General features: G+C 52.1%; 8 protein-coding genes across 8 annotated transcripts; 3 read left to right on the top strand and 5 right to left on the bottom strand.

Moving 5' to 3' along the window:
- Positions 1 to 948: 948 nt before the first annotated feature.
- Positions 949 to 1513, bottom strand: A1O9_05101 (histone H4; the record flags this gene model as incomplete). Its single annotated transcript, XM_013407387.1, has 3 exons — positions 949 to 1004; positions 1058 to 1303; positions 1504 to 1513. 3 exons carry the CDS (start codon positions 1511 to 1513, stop codon positions 949 to 951), a joined length of 312 nt encoding a protein of 103 aa, XP_013262841.1.
- A 632-nt stretch (positions 1514 to 2145) lies between these two features.
- A1O9_05102 (lectin, mannose-binding 2) lies at positions 2146 to 3035 on the bottom strand (the record flags this gene model as incomplete). Its single annotated transcript, XM_013407388.1, has 2 exons — positions 2146 to 2583; positions 2640 to 3035. The coding sequence occupies 2 exons, from the start codon at positions 3033 to 3035 to the stop codon at positions 2146 to 2148; spliced, it is 834 nt and encodes a 277-aa protein (XP_013262842.1).
- Positions 3036 to 3931: 896 nt separating this feature from the next.
- Positions 3932 to 4375, top strand: A1O9_05103 (uncharacterized protein; the record flags this gene model as incomplete). Its single annotated transcript, XM_013407389.1, has 1 exon — positions 3932 to 4375. The coding sequence occupies one exon, from the start codon at positions 3932 to 3934 to the stop codon at positions 4373 to 4375; it is 444 nt and encodes a 147-aa protein (XP_013262843.1).
- An 892-nt stretch (positions 4376 to 5267) lies between these two features.
- On the bottom strand, positions 5268 to 6649 carry A1O9_05104 (AGC/PKA protein kinase; the record flags this gene model as incomplete). The annotated part of the gene is made up of 3 exons (XM_013407390.1): positions 5268 to 5646; positions 5704 to 5957; positions 6020 to 6649. 3 exons carry the CDS (start codon positions 6647 to 6649, stop codon positions 5268 to 5270), a joined length of 1263 nt encoding a protein of 420 aa, XP_013262844.1.
- A 1418-nt stretch (positions 6650 to 8067) lies between these two features.
- On the bottom strand, positions 8068 to 10579 carry A1O9_05105 (uncharacterized protein; the record flags this gene model as incomplete). The annotated part of the gene is made up of 2 exons (XM_013407391.1): positions 8068 to 10465; positions 10557 to 10579. 2 exons carry the CDS (start codon positions 10577 to 10579, stop codon positions 8068 to 8070), a joined length of 2421 nt encoding a protein of 806 aa, XP_013262845.1.
- Positions 10580 to 11344: 765 nt separating this feature from the next.
- On the top strand, positions 11345 to 13714 carry A1O9_05106 (ubiquitin thiolesterase; the record flags this gene model as incomplete). The annotated part of the gene is made up of 1 exon (XM_013407392.1): positions 11345 to 13714. The coding sequence occupies one exon, from the start codon at positions 11345 to 11347 to the stop codon at positions 13712 to 13714; it is 2370 nt and encodes a 789-aa protein (XP_013262846.1).
- A 749-nt stretch (positions 13715 to 14463) lies between these two features.
- On the top strand, positions 14464 to 15405 carry A1O9_05107 (1-acyl-sn-glycerol-3-phosphate acyltransferase; the record flags this gene model as incomplete). The annotated part of the gene is made up of 2 exons (XM_013407393.1): positions 14464 to 15199; positions 15260 to 15405. The coding sequence occupies 2 exons, from the start codon at positions 14464 to 14466 to the stop codon at positions 15403 to 15405; spliced, it is 882 nt and encodes a 293-aa protein (XP_013262847.1).
- A 604-nt stretch (positions 15406 to 16009) lies between these two features.
- Positions 16010 to 17925, bottom strand: A1O9_05108 (imidazole glycerol phosphate synthase hisHF; the record flags this gene model as incomplete). Its single annotated transcript, XM_013407394.1, has 3 exons — positions 16010 to 16096; positions 16210 to 17706; positions 17797 to 17925. The coding sequence occupies 3 exons, from the start codon at positions 17923 to 17925 to the stop codon at positions 16010 to 16012; spliced, it is 1713 nt and encodes a 570-aa protein (XP_013262848.1).
- Positions 17926 to 18040: the final 115 nt, after the last annotated feature.

Here is an 18040-nt window from a genome sequence, read left to right on the forward strand (position 1 = left end):
TCTTTCCTTGCGACTAAGTCTTGCTAGTAGCAGTCGCCATGGAAGTGGATGGGGGTTCTAGGCGCCACCCGATCCCATCCTCCTGACTGGCACGGCCCTGTATCAATTGCTGATCCAATTTGGTGCTGTTTCGTGCGAGGAGGCTTTGTTCAATCATCCTGTGTTACGAGCCTACTCCTACTCCTGCTGTAAACGTGGCTGCCTTGGCTTACTCGTAGCGACAGACCGCATCTCGGATTTATGTGAATCCGCTGTGGCGGTACACAGGTACATAGGTGTGTGCCTAGGCACTCGGCCTTCCGCACGAGAGACTGCTGTGCGAGTCCGGTACGGAGTAGATGGCCTGACGTGAGCGAGCTCAGCGATCACGCTTAATCGCCGAATCTAGCCGGGCCTGGGGTGCCTGTTCCACGAGTGATATTCAATCGGTATGTGCCTGAGTACAGAGTACTCGGTTCACGATCAGAACTGAATACAGGGGCTAAAAAGGCCTTGCGCAAGTCTACACTGAGACGAATGATTCATTGAGGTTCTTCGCTGAGGATAACAGTGTTCTTTTTGCCATGGTGAAGAGCCGCCGCGAGTTCTCCTAGAGGAAATAGCACCCATAGTACGGAGTAGTGGCGGCTTATTCTACCGGGGCTACATGCAAAGGTAGAACAGTTTCATCCGCAAATTTATTTCATTGATTGGTATTTAGTGCAACTGACTATCTTGCTTTGGTTGGAGATGCTGAGCCTGAGATAGTCTCAAGCATGACCGCAGCATAGCATCCCTTCATCAAGTCAATAGCAAAACATCATGGCTGAACTCATAAAAGCCCAAGTTCAAGTCTGGTGTGAATTGTGATACAAAAACCCATTGCGCCATTCATCAACCATAAAGCTCCATAATCCATAGCCATTGTAGTGACAACTCTAGAAGGCATGACCAGCCTGTTTGACAAATCTAACCGCCGAAACCGTAGAGAGTTCGGCCCTGTCGCTTGAGAGCATAGACGACATCTGAGGTATCATTAGATTCGCACCAGATCAGGCACCTAGCGTTGTAAACTTACCAAGGGAAGTGACAGTCTTTCTCTTTGCGTGCTCAGTGTAGGTGACAGCATCACGGATGACGGATTCGAGGAAGGACTTGAGGACACCACGGGTCTCTTCGTAGATCATGGCAGAAATACGCTTGACACCACCACGGCGAGCGAGACGTCGAATGGCAGGCTTGGTGATACCTTGGATGTTGTCTCGTAAGATCTTGCGATGACGCTTGGCACCTCCCTTTCCGAGGCCCTTGCCGCCTTTACCACCTGTAGGAGAGAAGAGAATCAGTATATGCTATGTCTGATAGATATTGTATGTGTTGCACATCGAGTTCATGATCAAGTGTGGTTGACTTGAGGTAGCAGGGGTCGGGGCGCAGCCCAGGCAACGCCGACGAGATGCATCGAGAATGATGACGAGGAGCTGCGAACAAACACATCGACAGTTCATCAGAGGAAGTGCTTACGTCCGGTCATGTTTGTAGAAGTTGAGAAGGAATAGACAGTAGTTGTTTGAAGAGTGAATTGATGGTTGGTAGATGCAAGTTGTTGATGGATGAGGACTGGTGGTGAAGATGTAATAGGTGGGAAAAGAAGAGAAGAAAGGGAGAAAACGGAAAGGAGGGACAGAGGGGAAAGAGCAATATAAGCCCAAGGGAAAATGGGAATCACGGGAGGGAAGGGGCGACCACTGGCAGGGCACAAGGCAGTGACAACAGAGATCAATAATAGCTTGGCGGGATGAATGATCCTACGGCAAAAGCTCAGCCAGAAAAGCCAGCCTGGGATCACAAACAAAAGTGCTGGAATCAGAACGGCGTAAGGTCCTGCTGTGGTGGCGTGTTGATTGGCTGTGAACATTTCCATACAACACTGTCCAGCTGCTGCAAGTATGTAGGATCACGTCACGTGCCATAGCTTAACTCTCCGAGCCAACCAATGTCTTGGCAACATCATGATCATCATCGCCAGAGGACGGAGGACTGGCAAACAGGCACATTCGAGGCACTGATAGAAAGTGTACACATGAGTCATGATTCACTACGGCATCATCACTTATCTAGGCAGTACATACACGCTGCTAGAACGTCACGCATGTCTGCCTACACCTAGAACCTGGAATATCTCTGCTTCTCGGTGTATTTGGTATACCCGATATAACCGCCACCAACCAGGCCCGCGAAGAATAGCACCTTGACAAAGAACCAGCCCCAGCCGCCGCCGGTCTTCTTGGGTGGTCTACCTCGTCCACTGGCTCTTGCTGCTGCGGCTGCCGCTCTTCCTGAATTGGCCGCTACAGGGTTGTACAGATTTCGGGTTTCCACGCTAACAATATCAAAATTGTCCGTCAACTCCCCTGTGTGCGCACTGAAACCAAGATAAGCTGTGTTGGGCATCTTCAGCGGCTGTTGGTCGGTGGCCTCGACGGTGAAGCACTCGATCCATGAGTCTGCGGACTTATACTGTAGTTGTAGTGAAAGCGATTTGTCTTGGAAGTATGTCAACTTCGCTTTAGACGGTACCGAGGACGCACGTAGACCCCGTGCCTGTAGCCTTGTCAGGAGCAATTCCACGTATTGCAGTGCGGAGCAGTTTCACTTACCGAGCACCCTCCGAGCTCATTCGCCTTGCCATCATTCGCCGAATCATAAGTAGTCTTTCCGTCTCCCATCATCGCCATGACATACGGGAATACCACCCCAGGACGGTTGTTCTTGTACGTGTCGAAGAAAATGCCCAGTCCTTCGAATCGATCTGCGTGGCCAAAGACCGGCCCTGGCTGTGCCCTCTCTTTGGTAATCCACAGTGCAAAGCCATCGCCATGTAGGTGGCCCTTGCCTGCTATCGAGAACTCAAACTCGATTTCCCAGTTGGTTGCGGTGATAGGTATTCGGGAGAAGATCCAGCCAGACTGCGAGGGGATATCCGAGACTAGTCGTATGTACTGGTCGGCGCGAATGATGGTGTCTCCTCCAAAGTCGAACCATCGACTGGACATGTCAGAGTCGAGATATGGAGGTGCGAGGCTGTGTGTTCGCAGCTGGTGGGCGCAGAGTCAGCACGGTTGCCCAACATCTGGTGGGTGAGATAGAAGTTGAACTGACAGGAATGCTTTTCATTTCAGGGTCAGCCTCGATGGCTGCCCTCGTCCCAACAGCGCATGCTGCCAGGAGGGTTAATGTAGACCAGGTGTTGGAGTACCACATGTTTTGTGGCGTGAGGATGAAGAGTGCGACAAGAAACGCTCGAGCAAAGAACAGAGAGGATCAAAATGACAATTTTGTGAAGCACCACATGACACGGACCAGTCGAGGAACTGAATGCAATTAAATCGAGGAGAAAACCACCTCCTGAGAAAAGATCAGGTCGTGCTGGCGACAACTTTCTGGACGACTTGGACTGAACTGGGTAGAATGACTCGCACCCTTTACCAATAGGTGGCCAGTTTCAAGAGACGCAGCAAGTCCCCACGACGAGTGCTACTACTCCATGTAAACGGGGCGGAGTGTGGAGAGAACATACTGCAACATGCAGGTGCTTCGGTGCTTTCCAACCCCTGTAACTCCAAGCCTGATGAGCGCCTGGGCCCTCTATTCGTCGTGCTTAAAACGGTGCCCCCTCTGCCCTGAACTACCCGCGGCCGCCTAAAGAAATGGCTCGTTGCTCATATGCTAAATTGCTAGGGTTCCTAGCCTGCGGCAGACTTGCCTTAGTGGGCTCCTTCTGGGGTGTAGAAGACATCGCGGCCAAAAAAGCCATCAAACTGCAGGCCAGCTCGACTTATCCAGCAAATACTCTTCACAACCGATCAATTCCACCATCTTGCCACAACGACTCTCACACCATCTCTATCACCATCCAGAAAACCAGCTGAACGCCTCACCACTCATCACGATGGCATTCGGCGGCTTCTTCGGCGGCGGCGGCTCGAACGACTCATCTTCCTCATCTTCCTCATCCTCTTCCCCTACCGACACATCATCTTCCAGCACCACTACAATATCATCACCATTCTCCAATGCCTCCTCATCCTCCGCACAGCCGCCGTCCGAGATTCGGCAGAAGATCCAAAATGCGATCGCCATGCAGTCGTCGGTCGAGAACGCCAAGTTCCTGATCCAGAAGGTCAACGAGAACTGCTTCGAGCACTGCATCCCGGCGCCGGGCTCGAGTCTGAGCTCCAAGGAGCAGGGCTGCTTGAGCTCCTGTATGGAGAAGTACATCGAGGCCTGGAATTTGACGAGCCGGACGTACAACAACCGCTTGCATCGCGATTCGTTGGCCGCGGGTGGACCGGGACTTGCTGGTGCGGCGGGCGGCTCGAAGGAATTGTTCTAGGCCGTCTCTCGACGGGACAGAGCCGTCGGCGTGAGCGTGTGTCAGTGTTGATCAATACTGCGAGTGCTCGGTGGAAGGAGAAGGAGAGTACTGTATGAAAAATCCCCTACTTACTGCCTACCTGGGTCTGGCTACGACAGTGATATACGTTAAAGGAATAGAGAAATGAGCAACTGGACGCCATGCTCTAGTTGGTGTCCCTATTTTGTACAAACACAATGAACTTTCACATTCTACGAGAGTGTGACTCATTATCAAAGCGAAGCACGCAGTGGGTGAGAATACGTATTACTGGTAATAATAACAATGGTCGGAGGCGACTAGATGATAGCTGACCCTGGAGGGATCGGGAATTTTTGACGTTGAGCTGCCTACCCAACTCGGTTTCATATTGCATACAGCCCGGCTCCAAAGGCAATGATTTCGTTCGTGCATTGATCCCCCACCCCTTTCCTCATGTACTCTCGTCCCTCATTTACTCTGACTGATCTGAATCTACCCGTGGCAGATGACCTCGCTTGAGGATTTCACCAACGGTGAGCCCGCTTTGGACACACTGGCTTCACTCTTTGGTATTTTTTCATCTCAAATCTGAAGCACAAATGCAGTGTTGCGTCCGGTTCGTAAAGTCAAAGATTTCGATATGCTTCCAAAAACCCGGAAATGTGCTCCTCGGTCCATCGTCGAATTAGCAGAAAACGTTCCAGTGCTGCCAACAACCATCGGTCCGTCGTCAACTCCCAATCTCTAGACACGTACACATGGTTTCTCGCCTCTTCAAATCCTTGGCTCATGATGTGATATTTCTGCTCATTAAAAGTCCGTAAAATAATGACCGTATCTTTTATTGATCAATCAGCTTAGTTATGGACAATCGTCGACCCAGGCACACTTACGGATCATCACTCTTCTTGCCATACTCCTCTGTCTCCTCGGGATACTTGTCAAATTGACTGGCATCACCTGCTCCTCCCTTGACGGGAGGCACATAGGGTGCGTCAATATCTTTCTTGACCAACCGCTCCCAGGTCACTTCGGCAAACCATGGGTGGTTCTTGATAGCGGCTGGACCTTCGTGCAGATTTCCCAACCTCTTGGTCAAATCGGAGGTAATCAACTGCACCAGAAGATCTTGAGCATCATGATGGATGTAGGGCGGGTACTTGACTCGACCCTTCAAGATATTTTCATAAATCTTGACGGGAGAACCACCATCCCAGAATGGGGTGAAACCACAAAGCATTTCAAAGATCAAGATCCCGAGAGACCACCTAGGCTGATGTGAGCTCACCATGTGTTAGAACTGCTGTTCAAAGTGTCAAACTCACCAATCTACGGACTTGTTGTAACCCTTCGAAGCCACAACTTCCGGCGCCAGGTAATCTGGAGTTCCGCAAAGCGTCCAGGTAATGTCTGGTACCTCTTTGGCAAAGCCGAAATCAGTAATCTTTACATGGCCATGTCGGTCCAGAAGTAAGTTCTCGGGCTTGAGATCTCGGTAGATGATGTTCTGTGAATGGAGGTATTCCAGTGCAAGGGTGACTTCGGCTGCATAGAATTTGGCCACGGGATTGGGGAAACGCTGTAATTTGGATGATTAGCTTCACTTCACTTCGGCGCGAGGGATGGACTCAAGGTGAATACCTGAGACTTGCGAAGTAAGCTAAACAGCTCACCACCCTCAATAAAGTCCATGACCATGTAGAGGTTTCTAGAATCTTGGAATGTGCCCCACAAGGTGATCAGGAAAGGGTGCTTGACTCTTTGTAGCATTTTCCTCTCATCGTTGGTGTGTTCGATCTGCTTCATTTTGACGACCTGTTGCTTCTTCAAGACCTTGACGGCATAGAAACGCTGGTTGTGCTTAGACTGGACCAGGTGGACTCGACCGAATGAACCCGTACCCAAGGTTCGTTGCATGGTGAAGTCTGTGAGGGTGTATTTGCCCTTTGTTTGTCGCGCAGCACCTTTACCGTCGACAGTGCCAGCGGCTGGGCTGGCGAGACCGGCGGTATTCATGTCGCCGTTGGTTTCGGAAGCCTTGGCATTTGGATCGGGGGCAGAAGTTATGGTGGTGGTGGTTGCTTGAGAGGTTTGAGAGGTGGCATTCGATGCGGCAGCTTTGGAAGAGACGGGCGAGGTTGGCGTTTCGGTCTTGTGTGAAGACTTGTATTGAATAGGCTGATAGCCTGCAGCTCCGCCCGCCGCGGCAGACTTGTCTTCAGAAGACTCTTTGGTCTTCTTCCTTTTGAGAAGACCTCCAAAGGTCGGCATTTAGGCGCTGGTGGGAAGGCGCACGTTCCCGAAGAGTGGAGTGTGGAATGTGCAATAACGCAAGAGAAGGACAGGCAGAACAGGTGGTGCTTTGAGCTCTGAGACTCGTCAATGGAATCGCACCGGGGTCAACGAAGGCGTAATCGTTGCGTGGGATGGAACAACGAGGATGGGGATAGAGATGGGGATGTGCAGCAACCTGAATCAGGATGTCTTGAAGAGGGGTAGCCAGGCCAGGATTGGCGAGAGGTGAGTGGCTCGGTAGTCTGGGACGCCGCAATCGAGCCCGATAAGCCCTGGCAATCAGAGGGAGGGTCGACGGATACTGGGGTTTGGGCTGCGACTACGCCTGCGAATGCGGACTAGCGATGGGCCCACGGGCAGCGTGGGAGAGGGCGGAGGATAGAGAGGAGGACTCAAGAGCAGGAATGAAGCTTGAGGATGTAGCTGTAGATGGATAGAGATAGATTCAGAATTCGAAGAGTTCGAGCTCCCACCAGAACTCGAAAGTGAGATTCGAATTGGTTAGAAGAGGAGGAAGGGGGAAGGGGGAAGGGGGAAATAAGGCAGGAACAGGGACAGGACCAGTCGAGCTTGCTTCCTGGATGGCTTGTTGGGGACACGGGACGTGCAGGTCAAGAATGAAGCTACAGACTCCAGACCACGGACTAGGATACTACTGTTACAACACAGAGCACGGAGTATTTCACATCAATGAGGCTGGCAGGTGGTGGTAGCCAGTCTTTAGAGTTGAGTCATTTGCAGCTTTGACAACTGCCTTCGTTGCTTCCTGATGATTATTGGCGACAAAAGAGGGGGAGTCAGTACCGGCTGGCAAGTGGTAAGTGGTAAGTGGTAAGTGGTAACGAGGGATCGAATAATCCGTGATCTTGCGGAATGAGCTTGAGCTTCAGCTTCAGACACGAGGATTCGGGGAAGCTGTCGGTATCGGGGACCTTCTTGGGGCATCGACTACAGCGACGAGTACCTGATACAGCTGCACCACTGAGCACCTACGAGGACTGAGGGGTTCGTAGAGTTTGCTGCCTTTCTATCTAGGGATGGAGTCCCAAAAACAAAACCCGTACGAGTACTTGGACTAAGTATCTCAACTCCAAACTAGCACTCGTATGAGTGGCATCACACTCCCAAGGACAATCCCCATCATCTCACCCACGAGCCTCTCACTCGTTTCCTCTCCCCTCACATGTCCACTTTTCCAGCCACTTCGTCATGGTCATCGCGGCTTTCTAGACCCCATCAACAAGGCGGGCAACCCCATCCAAACCTGGCCATTGTCGTCCTCCCGCAAAAACGAAAATCCTTGGGAGATTCCCAGACGGAGTACTGATATACTCGTACACAAATTTACGAGATCAGACTGCGATCGTTCGGTCTAGCGTAGGTGCTCCAGATTCTCATGCTCGCGCCAATCTCATTTCTCGAACCACCTCGTCAACGATCTCCTGCGCCTCTCCGGCTGTTCTCGCCTCGAAATCGTATCGTTTGGACTCGTTGACCCGCCGCACAAGTACTCGGACCAGCTTCGAGTGCTTGGAACTGACCTTGCACCGAAGAATATCATTGAATGCAATCGAGCTGAACTTGGCGCTCGACGCTGAATCCGCCGGCATCACATGGATCGTGTCGCCATCAAACACGAGAACTCGTTGACTCCCTTGCGCGAAAGGCGCCAGTTGCTTCCTCGTCACATAATATTTCTTGAAATTGTTACTGCTGCGTGAAACCACGTCCTGGTTCTGCGCCAATGGGTGTAGCATCTGCCCTTTCTTGCCTTTCTTCGGTCCCTGAATGTCAAGTAGAAGAGGCGCATTCGGAGATGAACTGGCTGGCGATCCTGTCAACGCGCTGACTCCGGGTCCGAACCGCTTTCGCACGAGATCCAAGTCCGTTCTGGTGCCCAGTGCCTCTATTGTTCGATCTAGAGGTGCCACTGTGTTGGTCCCTGCAACCCTGAGTAAGAACCCCGCTTTGTCAAAGTTCCATCTCTTGCAAACGTGATCCAGGATCTCGGCAATATAGCTATCCGTTGAAAGCTCCATCGTCATGGTCTGATTGGCTACATCGATGTCGAAGTACCGTATCCTAATCGTCTTCGTCGTCCCCATACGAGGAGTAGCTTGGGGTGCTGCCGGCGCCGGACGATCTGCCGGCGTCAAGGCCGAATTCGAGAGTGCCGATGTAAAAGGCTGTCCACCCAAGAGCAGATTGGTTCTGGTGCCGGTGACTTTGGCCGCTGGCGGAGCTGGAGTGGCGCCCAAGTTTGGAAATGGTGTCGGGCCTGGCGTCGGTGTCAGAGTCATCGTAGTATCTTCCTGAGCAGCTGGAATGAACTGCGGCGTTTCTTTATTGTTGGCCTCGACTTGTTTCGCCGATGCCTCAACCAACGCAAATTCATCGAATGGTTTCTCCCGAGATCGAGCTCGACCGCCACGATTGTTGTTGTAGGTAAAGTCTGTAACCGGTCGTATGCGGGCCAATGGCGGGAAATCATCATCAACTTCGCCATCTTCAACTATTCGTAATGTCCACTTGTTGACATTGAGTTGTTCTTGTGTCAAAGGTGGCTCTAATTCTTCCTCCCCGTACTGCCACAAGCTCAAGCCGATCACTTCTGCAACCATCACCGCGAGTCCGTCCTTCGAAGTCCTCGCCAAAGGCATTTCGAATGGCTCGTCTGCGTTGTTCGAAAATGGAGCATAGATCTTGATCCAAAGTGGATTTGGCGTGCCTTTTCCCGAGAGGGTCGCAAACCCCTGCACTGGATTGCTAGGTGCTTTGCGTTGTGCATTCAATGCCGCCGACAGTAGACTCTGTGGCTGAATCATGCTAATAGGTCTTGGAGGTGGTAATTCGTGTAGTATCGATAGCGTACGTTGTCTGCGAGGGGATTCTGCCTGTTGCAGACGAGATGCTGAACCCCCAAAGCTGTGCAAGATTGGTGGAGACGACGTAAGGTTGGACCCTGTCAGAGGGTTTATGAGTGATGCAGAGTCTACCGTCTCACCCAGGTCTGAGGATAACGCTGAGCCATCTGAATCTCCATCAGAGTCGTCCTGTAGAAGATTACGGTGTCCCAGGTCGGAGGAGCCATGAACACGATCATCAGTTGAGGTTCCTGCTATTCTGACAGATTTTGAGTTCTGCCCGCGCTTGAGTTGCCTTCGTTGAAAATATGACGGATCAACCTCATTTTCTGAGGACATGTCACTGCTGGTTGTGGTGTCTCGCCTTTCCCGAGCCTTGACCGCCTCAACCGCACCTAATGAGCCTGTCCGTGTTCTGTTGTTTGTAGTGGGTTTCGAGGGGGAGGTGGTTGTGATATCGGGGGCATTTGTGCTACGAATCGGTGATGAATCTGCCCGACTTCGGGAAGGCATTTTAGCGAAACGAATCTGTTGAGCGGCCCGTTGAGCACCCTCGGCTTCTTCTTCAGACTCGTCGGTGAGATCACTGCTGTCATCGTCCTCGGCGTGCTCCTTCTTCCTTCTTCGACGCGCATTGAAGCCAGGGCCGATGGTGTCATTGCTGGTCCGGCCAGTAACAAGGCCAGCGTCGTCATCCTCATCGGCATTCAAGTTTGTCAATTGGAGCTCAGCACTAGTCTGAAAATACTCTGAATTGATTGCTGTTGGGATGGGAGGGGAATACGTGCGTTGAACGGGATCCGCCGTCCAGCCGGCAGCCCGAAATCCTGGAGTATTAAGTATCGAGGAGTTGACATTGATCAAGCGTTCCGCGATTCCATCTTTCACACTGGCAAGATAAGAGGTACGGAGGTACCAGATGGCAAAACTATTCCATGAAATTAGCGGTTGCTGAACCAGGCGGGAAGGACGACCGAGTCATGGTAACCAGAAGATTATTTGCGAGTCGGTGCACTCACTCTTCGTTTTGCAAGAGCGCCATATTCGGCAATCAGTTAGTTGAGATAAGAGCCAGCTGTATCAGTTCATGCCGTGTGAGGCCTGTGTCGGATTTGTCGTTGGTTCAGCCCAGATATCACGACCAGACCCGACAGACTCTCCAGCTGGTGGAGTCGACTTTGCCTGTGTCATAGACTAATGAGACGACGAGATTGTTTCTTGAGTTTCACTTCATCCATATACTAGGAGTTTTTGAGTCACCGGTAACATAGGAAAGGGCTGCTGAAGGGGCAGCAGTCGGCGTGGCTGAGGCGAAGGGGAAGCAGGACGTGGCACAGGAGCCAATCAAAGTCGTGGTCTCCGGTCCGGTGGAATATCTCCTGTCTGACGAGGCATCCTTCCCAAAACGGCGTGGGCAAAATAAGTCACTGCCGGCGTGGCGGAGATATGCCATGAGCATGCTTAGAAATGGACCGAAGCTACTTCTGCCTCTATTCAGTCCCTAGGTATTCTTGTCGAGATGGAGTCGAATGATCCCATGTGGGGTTTCCATAGGAAGTACGGTGAATACCGAAGAATAGACGTCGAGTCTGATCGGTGAGGCGTAAACCCCGGGTGATGTAATATGTCCTTGGCATTCAGTCAGACGAATCATTAATCCCCTCACCACATCCAGCAAGGCCAAGTCAGCCTTGGAGGCACCAAAATATGCTGCTATTTCATTCTTCCCTCCTGCCTGTCTTGACACCGTCGCTGCACCCTTCAGACCAGCTATTCCTCACTTCTCAACTCTTCCTCAGTCACCAAAATGTCCTGCCCGCACATCAATTCCACAGATCTCCGCCCCCCACGAGCCAACCAGAGCGTATATCGCGAAGATTGCACACAATGCTTCGACTCCCAGGATGACGAGGCAGGTTTAGATGTCTGCTTGCACTGCTTCAACGGAGGATGTGCAGGCGACCGTAACCACTCTCTTCTCCATCACTCTCTCACCAACCACCCTCTTGTACTCAACATCAAACGCACACGGAGACAAATTCTACGGGATGAACCCCCACCGAAGTTGACCAAACTTGCCATTGCTGCTGAGACAGAAGAGGATAAATATGACACAGTGACGCAGGTCAAATGCCATGCATGCCAAATCGAGGATGTGGGTAGTTCTACAGGAAACCTGCCTGCGGTGGTAGATGGTGTCATGAAGGCTATGACTTTTGCTAAACAAGAGGAAGTCAAAGCCTGGGAACAAGATTTTACTCAGTGTGAACATACTCTCTGCCTAGCGCAACAGCCTAGCAGACAGATTGAATCGCAAGACTTGGGCGGATGCTCTCAGTGCGATCTCAAAGAAAACCTGTGGCTCTGTCTCGAATGTGGAAATCTTGGGTGCGGCCGAGCGCAGGTTGGTGGTGCGAGTGGCAACTCTCATGGATTGACCCATGCTACAGAAACACAGCATGCTGTGGCAGTCAAACTAGGCTCTATCACCCCAGAAGGCAATGCGGATGTCTACTGCTACCATTGTAATGAAGAGCGGATCGATACCGACCTGGCCAAGCACCTCGCGCATTGGGGCATCAACATTACTGAACGCGAGAAGACAGAGAAGAGTTTGATGGAAATGCAAGTGGAACACAACTTGAAATGGGATTTCTCGATGACTGCCGAGGACGGGCAAGAGCTTAAACCATTATTTGGACCAGGGTTTACTGGTCTGAAGAATATTGGCAACAGTTGCTACTTGGCTAGCACGGTCCAGTGTCTGTTCTCTATCCCCGACTTCCGGCAGAGGTACTACCACCCCGATCAGCCCCCACCTGGTGCAAACCTTCCAGCCGAGGATTTGGAAACGCAGTTGCGCAAGCTGGCAGATGGCGTCTTGTCTGGCCGCTACTCACGCCCTGAGACTTCGATCCAGGCATCTCCAGATAACGTAGAAGTCCCTCATCAGAAAGGCCTCTCACCGGCGATGTTCAAACATTTGATTGGACGGGGACACGAAGAGTTTTCGACCATGAGGCAACAGGACGCCTTTGAGCTATTGCTCCATCTGTTCAAACTCATCAATATGTCCAATCACGCAGACCCCACAGCAGATCCCGTGCAGTCCTTCCGCTTTGCCCTTGAACAGCGCTTACAGTGTCTAAGTTGTCGGCGGGTGCGGTATCGAATAGATGAGCAGGACAACATCTCGATTCCCGTGCCCGTCCGGCGGAAAGCAGCAAGCAATGGAGACGGTGCCAAAGGATCGGAATTCGAGCCGGTGTCGCTCAAGGAATGCCTGGATATTTTTACCTCGTCAAGCACAGTCGAATTGACGTGTCCATCGTGTGGATCCAAGGCTGGATTTTCCAAATCATCCAAGTTCAAGACCTTTCCTAAAAACCTTGCTATCAACCCTCTTCGATTCGAAGTCATCAACTGGGTCCCCACCAAGCTTGACATCCCTGTTCAAGTTACTGACGAGTCATTTAACCTGAGCCAATACAAGTCAGATGGACTGCAGGTTGATGAAGATGAATTGCCAGAGGACGCAGATGTGGGCGGTGGATCGACAAATACGGCTGCCTTTGTACCGAACGGAGAGGCGCTTGGTCAGCTTGAATCAATGGGTTTCCCCCGAAATCGCTGCGAAAGAGCTCTCCATGCCACAGGGAATGCAGATGCAGAGGCGGCCATGAATTGGCTATTCTCTCATATGGATGACGCGGATATTGACGAGCCTCTGAATCTCGGTGGAGCAGCAGCCTCAACAAATGACGATGCGGACAAAATCGCCCAGCTCGGAGATATGGGCATCAGTGTGCCACAAGCACGTAAGGCGCTGCGAGAGTGCGGCGGAGATGTCAATCGAGCATTGGATTGGGTATTTAGCCATCCGGATGACCAAGGCGATTTTGGGGATGAAGCGAGCACAGAAGCGGCGGGGCCACCAGCAGCCAAAATACTTCCAGGAAGTGAGGAGGTACCGGCCAATTTTGAACTGGAAAGCATTGTATGTCATAAGGGAGCGAGCATTCATGCTGGGCATTATGTTGCATTTATTCGGAAAGCGATTCCTGGGGCAGAAAAAGATCGGCAATGGGTTCTGTTCAATGATGAAAAGGTGGTCAAGGCGGTCGATGTGGATGAAATGAAGAAGTTTGCATATATCTACTTCTTTTCGCGGAGTTAAGGGTGAGATAGGTCGGTCTCATGGAGATGGGCCGATTGCATACCTGGACGGAATGGGATGAGAAAATGAAGAAACGAACATACGCATTGAGACGGTATCAGGGAAGATGGGAGGGGGGACATACATAGATGGACGAGCATTCACATGACAAGCGAGATCTTGTCCATGACAAGAGCTGAAGGACAAGCTCCTGAGTTGTTTTACAGAATACAGATATGGTACTGTAGTACGAGTATGGGTTCTATATTGCTCCGTAGTACCACGTGCTCAGGGACCTCGGCTTGGACACGGTCACGTGCTCATAGCAGCTATGATGTCACCTGCCGCTGGGCACAACATGGCAGGCGGGATGAAAATTGTCGTGGGGTAAAATTGGGAGATTCAACAATATTGGATTCCACAACGAAGCAGCCCACACCTACGCCTACATCTACACCTACATCTATACCGCCAACATCACTATATTCATATGCACAGGTCCCTGGGAACACACAGCCGAACTAGAGAACTTGTGGCCGCTACATGTAGAAGAACCACGCATAGGCTCAGACGCACGCTCACCACCGCCATCCATCGTTCTCCATCATTCTCCAGGTTCTCCAACCAGCTATCACCACTCTGAAGACACTAGAACTCCATCTCGCTGGAATCTCTCCGTGCACAATCACGCACTTTCGTTTGTATCGATCCCACCCTCTCTTCACTAGCTAGGTACCCTCGATCTAGGAGACGGACAATCACCCTCCACGATGTTCTTCCTCTTCCGCTACATCATCTACTTCCTCTCCTTCTACACCTTCATCACCATGGCCCTGTTTGCCTTATACGCATACCTTCCCAATCCTCCCCCTCTCCTGGGCTTCATTGCCCGCGTTCTGTCTGCCTATATGACTCTCATCGTCAGCGCGGCATACGGTACTATTGCCTCTGCCGTTCTTAAACCTCTGGGATTGCATTACAAGTACGCTCAGTGGACCACTGCTCGATGTTTCAAATGGCTCGGTGCCCTCACTATGGGCGTTAAATTCGACATTCTAGAAAATGGCCGACAAATCCTCGACTCCAATCGACCTGCCGTCTTCATCGTCAACCACCAGACCGAACTCGATGTCCTTCTCCTCGGCTCTATCTGGCCTCTCCACTGCTCCGTCACCGCTAAGAAATCCCTCCGCAACATTCCTTTCCTTGGATGGTTCATGACACTTTCCGGCTCTGTCTTCATCGACCGCGTTGACCGTACTCAGGCCATGAAGGCCTTCGAAAGTGCCGCTCGAGACATGCGTGAGAAACAGCAGAGCGTGGTGATCTTCCCCGAGGGAACAAGAAGTTACTCTGCTGAGCCAATGCTGTTACCGTTCAAGAAAGGTGCTTTCCATCTTGCGGTTCAGGCTGGGGTACCAATCGTCCCCGTGGTCGCTGAGAATTACAGCCGCGTGTTGAACGTGAAGGCCAAGAGGTTCAATGCTGGAACAATCAGAGTCAAAGGTGAGGAGGCCTTGATTTCCCCCTACGCTGCTTGATATCAATCTAACTCATCAACAATAGTTCTCAACCCCATCCCAACCAAAGACCTTACCGCCGCCGACGTCGATTCGTTAACACATGACACTAGGGAAAAGATGCTCAACACCCTCACACAACTAGGCAAAGACTCCGAGTCTCGATCAGCGACTTCAAAGAAAGAGTTGTGAAGTTTGGGGCTGGCCAGATCAATACTGCAGGACAAACTATGCGAATGAAATGTTGGCGGTGTTCTGCATGTGGAAATAATGAAAGGTTACGCCAAAGACCAATCTGCCACCTGTGAATCACGCTTTGATGAAAGCACGATACCCTGGAGTTTTCGTTTTGATTCGATCTTTTTATGGTCTTTGCAATTTTGGGTTGAGTTGTCGATCTGGCTGCTTTTGCTTGTTCAGAGCATCAAACACTAGCATTATCATCATGTCGATATGAGCCGAGAAAGGTTACTTACATTCGATAGCCTGGCGTTGGCAGGGAGCTGCACGGGTCATATGTGAAAGGCAACTCAAGTACATATTTCTAGGTATCTCTTCTCGATGGTTGCGACGGCAGAAGTGACTAGAATCATCCCTATTATTTGTTGGTTGGAAGCCCAGCGGTCTCACCACCGAACTGTACCATCCTTCCCTTGGCGCTGTCTAGCTAGAATTTCTACCGTTGTCTGTTGTAAGTCTATTCACGATTTGTATGCCCATCTAGATTTGGACATGAATTCAAGCTGGTCAGCTCGCTGGTCTTCTTATCTGGGTCTCCGCGTCGGTGCGCCGACGATCAGAACTCCTCATAAGGACGAACCAGCATTCCAGCCCCGCCAAGATACTCCTTGACCTGTGTGACTGTGTATTCTCCACGATGGAACTATCGCACGCAAACATGGTGTTAGAGAAGTGAAGTGGAGTGGAATGCAGCGAGATATCAACGACACGAAAACGAAAACGAAAACGAAAACGAAAGGGGAAAGGAAAACTCACCATCCCAGCGCCCAGCGCCGCATCCACGCCTGTCGCATTGAACACCTCCTCGAAATGCACTGGCCTTCCGGCCCCCGAGCTCGCAATGACGGGGATTTCCACCGCCTGCTTGACCATTCGGATCAACTCGAGGTCATACCCGCTATTCTGCCCGTCGCGATCGATCGCATTCAACAGAATTTCGCCCGCGCCCATGGCCTCGCACGCGGTGACGAGCTGTACAACGTCCAGGTCGCGCGTCTCGCGGCCCCCGCGCACCGTGCACGCGTACCACACGTATTCATTCCCATCGGCGTTGGGCAGAGAGGTTTTCACCGTCGTGTGGGTCGTGTCGCTGGGGGACTTGACGAAGATGCGTTTCGGGTCGACGCTGACCACGACGGCCTGGCGCCCGTACGCGGCGCTGATGGTCTCGATGCCCGTCCTGCCGCACAGCTTGCCCCCAGCCGCCCAGTACTCCTCGGCAGCCGTGACGGCGTCACTGCCGATGCTGACCTTGTCGGCGCCAGACGCGAAGTACAGCTTCGCAACGTCCAGGGCGCTGACTTCCTTGCCTGTGCCGGGGTCGACCGTGTCGCGAATCCCGCCCCCGATGGTGAGGGGCACGAACACCGTCTCGCTGGTCCGCCGTAGGATCTCGAGCATCGGGAGATCGGCCACCGGGCAGTCGCGGAACGACGTGATGTTCAGGAACGTGACTTCGTCCGCCCCCTGCTCGTAGTACTTCCGCGCCATGTCGACGGGCTTGCCCAGGTTGCGCACCCCTTTGCTGTCTGTTTTCTCGCGCACGTCGTACTGGTCGCCTTTGGTCACGACGAGATCGCCTGAGTCGTTGGTGCGCACGTCGAGGCACGCGATGATCCGGTGCGTCAGGTTATTCGTTGTCGCGTATTTGGCTGACATGGGCTGCGTTGTGGTCAGGGGTGTGGGTGCATCAGACCACTCGCAGCCGTCGAGAAAAGCCTTGATAACCCTCAGTCCCGCTGCTCCTGACTTCTCGGGGTGGAACTGCGTAGCGAACACATTGCCCCGGCCGATCGCTCCGACATAGCTCTCATCCCCATACATCGCTGTCGCGACCGTCCAGCCAGCTTCTTCCAGTACATTTGGTAGGTATGGTGCAAAGTAAGAATGGACGTAGTAGTATTTACTCTTGGGGCTCAAGCCGTAGAAACTCCGAGTTGGCGAGTTCGAATTAGAAGTAGAGTTGGTGTGGTGATGGGACGTAGAAGCGTCATTCCACCCGATACACGGGACCGATTTCCTCGACCCACCCAGGTTCTTCGGCGTGAACTTCTTCAGCGTCTCCGGGATGAGACCCAGACCGGGCACATTGGGCGCCTCCTCACTGCCTGAAAACAGCGCTTGCAGTCCAACGCAAATCCCGAAGAACGGTTTGCCCGCTTGGATATGCGCGTGGATGGCTGGCAGATAGCCCGCTGACGCGAGACTAGACAGGCAGTGGCCAAAGTGGCCGACGCCGGGGAGGATGATTTTCTAGACAGAGCAGTTGGCAAAAAATATATCATCTCATGAGATGAGTCCGGGCTTAGGGTGAGGGAGGGAAGGGAAGATAACTTGACATACATCGGCACTCTTTACATCCTCAGGGCGTTTGACCCATTCGACCTCGTAGCCACACTTCTCAATGGCGTTGACCAGTGATCGGATGTTCCCCGCCACGTAGTCGAGTAGATGCACTGTGGGTTTGGCCATGGCGATGACAGGCGTGGGTGCTGGAGCGGTCAACGGCGTAGGGAAAATGTGGATAAATGAGATGAGAGGAAATGTTTCGAGATCTGAGCGGGTTACGCGCAATTTTTACTTTCCT

This window comes from Exophiala aquamarina (assembly GCF_000709125.1).
Source record: "Exophiala aquamarina CBS 119918 chromosome Unknown aczIA-supercont1.3, whole genome shotgun sequence".
Lineage (NCBI taxonomy): Eukaryota > Fungi > Ascomycota > Eurotiomycetes > Chaetothyriales > Herpotrichiellaceae > Exophiala > Exophiala aquamarina.